Genomic DNA, 9,158 nt, shown 5'->3' on the forward strand with positions numbered 1-9,158 from the left:
TTACGTATTTACGACGTCCGTTATTTGCGCATTTCCCAGTCCCAGCGCTAACTGGGAAACATTTTAGCAGATTAGTGACAAGGAAATGCAAGAGTTGATATTAATCAAGATGTTGATGAACATCAGCATTAAAAGTGGAAATGGGAGAAATAATAATTCTATAGCAGCAAACAAGATAATGCAAATGTTTTAGCATTACAATGGGTTGAGTATGAGACCTGCCATGTAGAGCAATAAAATGCTCTGATTTCAGCACGTCATAAATCAGCTCGAGGCACATTCAGACAGCAGAGAGATTTTTTTAATAGAGATACAGCAAACACTATAGAATTCAACTGTTGGGACTAAAAATTACATTTGTATGGATACCTGCACATATAGGGATTTAAAAAAGAGATCAGACAAATGTGCAAAAGAAGCCACAAAAACTAAGCACATTGACCTTTTAGTAAAACAGGTGGTAAAAGCAGTGGGAAGAAGAGAAAACAGGGAGGTGTTTATACAGAATTCAAAGAAATGTTTCATGTCACTGTTGGAGGGGATAATAAAAACATCTCCCAGAGGGAGATGGCCTGAAAAAGGTAAGCAGCGGACCAAATCACAGTGAGTCATGAAAGGAGGGAGGATATAATCTTTCGGAACTTAAAAAAGCATTGGACCTGTAGTAGAGAACTTAAAAAAGCATTGGACCTGTAGTAGAGAACTTAAAAAAGCATTGGACATGTAGTAGAGAACAAGACACTCAACAGTTTATGTACCAAATAGCCTACATTGACTGGACGCTGACGGGCAACAGTGGTTATATTTATTATAAACACAATTATTACTAGGCTCAATTCAGTAGTCGCTGGATATTGGTAAGGACGTTCCTAATTTCTGCACCCTTGCTATGATGATCAGAGAACCCGGAGGAGGAGGAGAGGAAACACGGCTACGTTTAGGTCAGGATTAATCAGTGCATTGTTTAAAACAGGAAAACACAATACAGGAAGATGTGAATTTTGTGATCAGGAAGAAACCTTGGAACATGTTATGATTTACTTTCCAAAATATGTTGCTGAGAGAAGAGAACTGGCACTGAAACTTACAGAAATAAAGTTTAGCTTTGTGATCTTTTACAATGAAGTGCTAGGGAGAATATTTATTGATTGTTTGTTTCAATATTTCACGATAACGATCTTGATAAATAAAACAAGCTTTTTCCTTATTTATTTTATTATCAGTGTTATATGTTATAATGATTATTTATTTATTTATCAGTATTCCCAATCCACACTCCAGTCCAGTTGGGGGCGGTAATGCACCATAACGTTGTTTGTCAACGACCATGAAGAAGGAGAAGAAGAAGCTGCAGGAGCAGCAGCAGCAGAAGAAGAAGAATGGGCAGGTGGAGGCGATTTATGTTTTGAGTTGGTGTTCGGGCGTTAGACCTGCTGAATATAGGTTCACGGGAGGTTACTATCTTGCCTTTCAACGGTAAAACTGGGAGCTAGCAGTTAGCATCAGCTGCTTAAAAACAGTTTGGTAGCTGCACTGACAGAACTTTAAGATGGCTGAACGCATAGGGTGCATATTCTTCAGCGAGTTTCACCCCACACTGGGTCCAAAGATAACTTACCAGGTAAGTGTGCATATGATATAACGTTATTTGGTGTGGGCTTTAGCATCATAGACCATATGATGCTCTTGTTATAGACCATAATGGTCTATAACAAGAGGGTGGGGGCCCCTGCCTGCATGATTATCTTTATTATGATAGTAACTTAATCATGTAAGTGGTTTTCATGTTAAATTGGGAATTGTGTTAATGTCATGTTTATTTCTTTACGTTATAGCTGAAAACCCCCACTGGCCACTTCACAAGTACACCTGTTCAAATGCTTTTTAACGCAAATAATCTGCCAATCACATGGCAGCAATTCAGCAAGGTGTATCTAATAAAGTGGCCAGTGAGTGTATATTGCAGTCATTATCAGACCCCATTTCTTCCCATCAAGATGAGGTATTTTGGAGTTTAATGCTGTAAATAAAAGCATGGGCTTGGATCATGTTTAGTATTTGAATGTTTTCAGGTGCTGTAACTGCTCACATTCTTGGTAAACAAGCATTGTAACGCTAAAACACAAGCAGTAGAGAGACTTTCTCCATGTACACAAGAGGCCTATTTCTCTCAAATCTGGCAATCTGTGTTAGTGGGCACTTCTCCTTTGCCGAGATAATCAATCCACCTCACAGGTTAGGCATATCAAGATGCTGATCAGACAGCTTGGGTATTGCACAGGTGTGCCTCAAGCTGGCTACAATAAAAGGCCTCAAATGTGCAGTTCCATCACACAGCACAATGCCACAGATGTCGCAAGTTTCAAGGGAGCGTGCAACTGGCATGCTGACTGCAGGAATGTCCACCAGAGCTGTTGCCCATGAATTGAGTCTTCATTTCTTTACCATAAACCGTCTCCAAAAGGTGTTTCAGAGAATTTGAATTAGCACATCCAACCGGCCTCACAACCGCAGACCATGTGAAACCACACCAGCTCAGGACCTCCACATCCAGTATCTTCACCTCCAAGATTGTCTGAGACCAGCCACCCAGACAGCTGTTGCAACAATTGGTTTGCATAACCAAAGAATTTCTGCACAAACTATCAGGAACCATCTCAGGGAAGCTCATCTGCATGTATGTGAAGGAGATGTGTTGCACTGCGTGAGGCAAATAGTGGTCACACCAGATACTAACTGGTTTCCGGACCCCCCAATACAGTGAAACTGCACATTTCCGAATTGCCTTTTATTGTGGCCAGCCTGAGGCACACCTGTCTAATACCCAAGCTGTCTGATCAGCATCTTGATATGCCACACCTGTGAGGTGGATGGATTATCTCTGCCAAGGAGAAGTGCTCACTTACACAGATTTGTGAACAATATTTGAGAGAAATAGGCCTTTAGTGTTCATAGAGAAAGTCTTAGATCTTTGAGTTCAGCTCATCATGAATGGTGGCAAAAACAAAAGTGTTGCGTCTTATTTCGTTCAGTGTATAATGGAATTAAAACTCGACATGCATTAATCCCTCCTATACATGACCTTGGAAGTGAACAGTACATAATCTTCTTAGTGTTCATCACAGGATGTATTTTGTCATACACTGTGCCCTATGTCCTCTCCTCACAGGTCCCAGAGGAATATATATCACGGGAGCTCTTTGACACAGTTCAGGTTTATATTATCACCAAGCCAGAACTGCAAAACAAATTAATAACAGTGTAAGCTATCTAATCTAACACTCCTCTTCTCTCTCTTTGCCATAATTCATTGGTTTTTATTCACCTTGAGACTTCTGTTTATGTTTATATGTTAATGGTAAGTTGCGCGCTTTTTTAAATTTATTTTTTTTAGCACTGCCATGGGAAAAAAGTTAATTGGGTGTCCTGTGTGCATTGAACACAAAAAGTACAGCCGCAATGCCCTCCTGTTTAACCTTGGCCTCGTTTGTGATGCCCAGACCAACACGTGCGCTCTCGAGCCGATTGTCAAGAAGCTGTCTGGGTACCTTACAACTCTGGAGGTAGTGAATAGTTTATTTTCACTTCTGTACTTGTCACATTCGACTGCTTTCATATTTGTATAGTTTTTTAGTAATAAGACCTTAAATCGTTTTGCCTCATTGTGTTGCAGCTGGAGAGTGGCTTTATATCTAACGAGGAGAGCAAGCAGAAACTTTTACCCATCATGTCAACCTTGTTGGAAGACCTTAATGCCACAGGAGCCTGCACTTTACCCATTGGTGATGTATTTTTAATAAACATATTCCAATTTCATCTGTGGCAGAATACCATCTGTGTCTTGCTGAAGGTGGTGGTGAAATACAAATTTTGTGCGTGTTTGTGTGAGACCGGAAACAGCCCTGATTTAGCGTGTGACAAAGGTGTTAAACTTTTCTGCTCGTTGTGTTCTGACTAGCTTTGAAGGTATTGTTTACGTAACGCTGAAAGCAGTTAAAATTTAATTTAGTGATACATTGGTTTCACTACGGATAAATAAGGACACCGCTGTGCAAGCAGTTGTGTAAAGTCTGTGCTTCAAAGAGAGGAAACACTTTTTGTAAAACATGTTCTCTAGGAACACCAGAGAACATTCGGAGAAGGGCTGCTTTACTTAAGTTTTGTGATACTTGTTCTTATTCTAGCTATTTTTAAACACAACTTTCAAACTCAAATTTCCTTTATGAAAATGTAATGTACAATATGCTGTTCTCTATTGTTTAATTATGATCTATCTGAACAGGCTCAAACATGTTCAAGGTGTGGTATCTTAACAAACTACTTAGACCCTTTTCTAAAACTGATTAGAAGGAATGAAGGAAATAAAAAAAGTCAAATTGATACTGAGATGCAAACTATTAACCAATGCTTGAACCTATTTTCAATTTTTTTTGCACAAAAGCACAGTGGTGACTTCTAACTGTGGTTTACTCTTTCAGGTAGGTAGGTACATTTATTGTCACAATATAACAGGTTATATGATTAAGTTTTATAACTCCCTTCTGCTACATAGTAGACAATATACATTAATACAGAAGCAATTATAAAAATGGTAAACAGAAGTAAACAATATTCAATGATCAATGGAGCAGTGCTGAGGATGAATTTGAGTTTAAAAGCCTGATAGCTTGGGGTAAAAAGCTGCTCTGCAGTCTAGTGGTGCTGCAGCTGAAACTTCAATTCAACACAAATTAGCTTTATTGGCATGATATCTCTATATAGCTTCTATATCTCTTCCCAGAAGGCAGCAGGGTGAACAGGCTGTGGCTGGGTGGGTAATATACTAAAGTTCATGGTTTGGCATTTGAAAAAGCAAATTTTGGCATGGTGGCAACAATTGTTTTTTTTGCTTTAAATATAGTCTCTCTTTTCTGTCCTGTGTCTGTTTTTAGACCAGTCTAACACAATACACCTGAAGCTGATCCAGCTCCGAAAGGACCCGCCAATTGTTCAGGAGTACGATGTGGCTGTCTTCACTGGCAAAGACCATTTTGTCAAATCTCAGTGGGATCTCACCACTCAACAGGTAGGCCTCATGGCCATAAAGGGACATTGTGATAAAACATGTTCCACAATTCTAAGAAGCACGACATTAAAGTGATTAATGGCCTGTAATCAGCTATTTTATGGATGGAAAGGAGGGGTTGGTGGAGGAGAAGGTGCCATTTATTGGTACAATTACTTGTTATTAATGAACAGATTCTGGTACATAGCAATTTGTGTATATAGATCTCATTAATCCAGCTATTTACGTCCTGGAGCCCAGTGCAAGCCAATAACGTTATACTGTATATTGTTTACTGCAGATCCTGCCCTATATTGATGGATTTAGACACATCCAAAAAATCTCTGCTGAAGCCGACGTAGAGCTGAATCTTGTTCGCATTGCTGTGCAGAATCTGCTGTGAGTCCATTTCAGGGAGTAAAGCGCAACACACACCTCAAATCTACTGTTTTCTGTGTACAGTAAACTTAGACACCGGCGTAGGTTGATGAACACGTCAGGATAAGCCACGACCCTGTTTCTCAGAGCTGATGTGCATTTGCTTCTCAGGGAAGCTGAATTTTATTAAATTAATTTTTAATTGAAATTATGCGACTCAGCGCGCGTGTGTGTGTGTGTTAGTTAAGAATTTTATTTCCAAAAGAGAGAGACTTAAATTCTCCTTTTCCTCCTCAGATACTATGGTGTTGTGACCTTGGTGTCAATTTATCAGGTACAAAACTAATCTCACTCAACACATTGGACTTATTTCATTGCAGTGGTGCATCAATGGCGTGTTGGTGCTGTCTTTGATAGAATATTAGGGCCACTGTGATTTCGAGTCAAAATAAAGTTAAAATATTACAAGAAACTAAAGTCTTAATTATGCAAGACAAAAAGTCCTTATTGCTCAGGTCATCCACATCTTTCCTGACACGTCAGAGCTGACAGACTGTTCTTACCTATTCAAGTGAAAGTATTAAAATCTCAGAATATTGTGATTTTATTTTTCTCAAATATGACGACTTTATTCTAAGAACGTTACTTTTTATCTTGTGGTATTACTACTTTTCCCTAGCAGTGGCCCTAATTCTCTGAACTATTTGAAGGTCTGTTTAGTTTGGTGATCATCCTGCTCCTTTTTACCTCCCTCCAGTATTCAAATGTGTATTGCACCACCCCCAAAGTCCAGAGCCTCATCGACGACAAGTCCATTCAGGAGGAGTGCCTTAACTACGTCACCAAGCAAGGTAAATAAGGGTTGCGACTGTTGAACAAGAGTGTTGCTTTTTTCTTTTCTTTTGTGATAGCGTTGTTGTATTGTCTGTCAGGTCAGAAGCGAGCCAGTCTGAGAGATGTGTTCCAGCTGTACTGTGGTCTGACTCCAGGAACCACCGTCCGAGACCTTTGTTCTCGCTACTCGCAGCAGCTTCAAAGGGTTGATGAGAGGTGAGCAGCTGTCACCGTATTGGTTACTGAAAAGATTTGACTCTTGAAAAGTCAGTGACATTTATTTACACACGTGTCATGTCATGCGTTTGCTTTCAGGAGGCTGATCCAGTTTGGACTGATGAAGTCTCTTATCCGACGGCTGCAGAAATATCCGGTGAAGGTGATCCGCGATGAGAGGAGCAGGCCGCCTCGACTCTATACGGGTTGTCATAGTTATGATGAAATCTGCTGCAAAACAGGCAGGTTTTAAAGCTCTCTCTGTTTAGCACAACTAATACCTAATGGTAGCAAACAAGTGAGCTTACGATGTCATTACTTTACAGGGATCAGTTACCAGGAGCTGGACGAACGTTTGGAAAATGATCCCAACATCGTGGTGTGCTGGAAGTGATGTGACATGAACTGAAAACAGAGCAACAGCCGTCAGACCGAAAGATTCAGACGTGCCTCAACCAAAGATGCCTTTAGTGAGAGGAATAACAGTGAAACGTGAAGTTGTATTTTGTAATCTTCATATTAGTTTTTTATTTCTCTTCATTAATAATTGACCTAGAGTTCTGTTAAGGTCAAGTGAGGAAGGTGATATTTATTAATATTGTACAAAAATAATCTGATTAACAAGAGGTTTTACCACAGCGTGATACTTTGTTTTTTTGCATCCCTGTACTCCAGTGCTTTATTCACTGTTTTAAAACAGAATTTTATATATAATCATTCATTTAGCCATAAAAACAAGCAGTTACAGAAGGTCTCATCTAACTTTGAAACTACAATAACAGACATTGTCAACATTTTCAAAATTGTTGCTTTACTACTGTACTGTATAAATTTATGGTATGTAGCTTGCTTTGTGTATATGATTGACTTCAATTTAGGAAAATGTACCTTTACACCACTACATTTGACTGCTATACTTACAGTTATAGTTTAAAATACTATATACAAATATATGATGAGCTCATAAAATGATACATTGTTATACAGTGGGGGGAACAAGTATTTGATACTACGCTGCCTATTGTCCTGTAGCCCATCCCAGCCTTGTGCAGGTCTACAATTATATCCCTGATGTCCTTACACAGCTCTCTGGTCTTAGCCATTGTGGAGAGGTTGAAGTCTGTTTGAGTGTGTGGACAGGTGTCTCTTATACTGGTAACAAGTTCAAACAGGTGCAGTTAATACAGGTAATGAGTGGAGAACAGGAAGGCTTCTTAAAGAAGAACTAACAAGTCTGTGAGAGCTGGAATTCTTACTGGTTGGTAGGTGATCAAATACTTATGTCATGCAATAAAATGCAAATTAATCATTTAAAAATCATACAATGTGATTTTTTTCTAGATTTTTGTTTTAGATTCCGTCTCACAGTTAAAGTGTAACTATGATAAAAAAAAATAAAAAAAATTACAGACCTCTACATGCTTTGTAAGTAGGAAAACCTGCAAAATCCGCAGTGTCTCAAATATTTGTTCTCCCCACTGTAGATTTTTTTTTTTTTAAGTCCAAGACTGTGGGCCTCTCCTAAAACAAAGCTTGATCTAGTTCTGAGAGAAAGTCCATCTAGGCCAACCTCAAGCACAGAGATAGAGACTGACCATGCTGGTAAATCTGAATACTGCTCATTGTTCTCTCTAAAATGAATTGAATAATTACATTGTGGGGCATCTAACTGATTTAATGATGTGTAGCATGTCCATATTGACATTTTTATTTGTATGGGCTATCTATGCGGCTTAGAAGTAGTTCAAGAGGGAGAACCCGTGGGCTTTCATTTGTACAACCCAAAATCTATAAATACCAGACCAGGTGTCTTTTTTTTTTTTTTGTGAAGACGTGTAGCTGTCAGACACAGACCAGTAAAAGGGACAGGGGGCTATTTGGAACTAGGCTTAGTTTTACGGTAGTTTCACTCAATTCCTGGACGCCTATGGGGTTATGCTTATGTTATTTAATCCTACAGACACTCAACAATTGAACCAACCAAGATAGCCTAATAATGCTGTTTGACATAACTTCAGACTACACCAAATACATGAAGGTCTGTCCTAAAATTTATAAGTTTATAAGTTTCTAACTGATAAAGTGGGAAAGACAGTTCCTCAAAACAACTATCTCTGAACTCATTCTTTAACCAGATCACTTGGCTCATTTGACTTACAATTGCTATATGTGTCAGAGGTTGCACGCCTCTGGAGCTACTAGGGGTTAAGTGTCTTACTCAGGGACACATTGGTGGACGTGTCACAGTGGGAATATCACACCAAAAGGCATGTGTCACTGTCTTTAATTCTCCCTTTGATAACTAATGTAATATTGTTTCACTTCCAGTCACTGAGCCTTCCCTAAAACTGTTTTGAGCCCCCATGTGAGGCCGGCCTCACACTTTGAAAACCTCTGTTATAGATCAAACTACCAGTGGTACATTAGACAGTAGCATACAACAACAAAACGCTGCGTACACATGAATACATCAGTAAGTACTTTTGATACTTGAAGTCCGTTGTGGTAAGTAATACCCTGTAATGAAGTATTCTTACAGTGCTGCTCTGGAGACATCCTCCACCACAGTTTGTTATTTCATGCTCAGCTGGCTTCTGGTCTTACTTGAAGGTGCACCGCCCCTCTGTGGCTGCCGGGAGCAAGTGCGCCCTGGGTCCGCTTGGTTTACAGTCACCAAGGCAACCAC

At 39.5% G+C, this 9,158-nt stretch overlaps 1 protein-coding gene across 1 annotated transcript; it reads left to right on the top strand.

The window, feature by feature from the left end:
- The first annotated feature begins 1,361 nt into the window (after window positions 1-1,361).
- nprl2 (NPR2 like, GATOR1 complex subunit) lies at window positions 1,362-7,321 on the top strand. Its single transcript, XM_038696864.1, has 11 exons — window positions 1,362-1,621; window positions 3,170-3,261; window positions 3,395-3,563; window positions 3,674-3,782; window positions 4,932-5,065; window positions 5,346-5,443; window positions 5,720-5,756; window positions 6,180-6,273; window positions 6,355-6,472; window positions 6,572-6,714; window positions 6,799-7,321. The coding sequence occupies exons 1-11, from the start codon at window positions 1,550-1,552 to the stop codon at window positions 6,864-6,866; spliced, it is 1,134 nt and encodes a 377-aa protein (XP_038552792.1). The 5' UTR covers window positions 1,362-1,549; the 3' UTR covers window positions 6,867-7,321.
- The last annotated feature ends 1,837 nt before the right edge of the window (window positions 7,322-9,158 follow it).

This window comes from Micropterus salmoides, unplaced genomic scaffold, assembly GCF_014851395.1.
Source record: "Micropterus salmoides isolate LMB-PRFRI ecotype aquatic unplaced genomic scaffold, ASM1485139v1 Ms_hic_scaffold_4, whole genome shotgun sequence".
Lineage (NCBI taxonomy): Eukaryota > Metazoa > Chordata > Actinopteri > Centrarchiformes > Centrarchidae > Micropterus > Micropterus salmoides.

Coding starts and splice junctions, on each gene's coding strand:
- nprl2 (XM_038696864.1), top strand. CDS start 1,550: ATGGCTGAACGCATAGGGTGCATATTCTTCAGCGAGTTTCACCCCACA. Junction 6,274..6,354: donor TAACTACGTCACCAAGCAAG/GTAAATAAGGGT, acceptor ATTGTCTGTCAG/GTCAGAAGCGAGCCAGTCTG. Junction 6,473..6,571: donor CTTCAAAGGGTTGATGAGAG/GTGAGCAGCTGT, acceptor GTTTGCTTTCAG/GAGGCTGATCCAGTTTGGAC.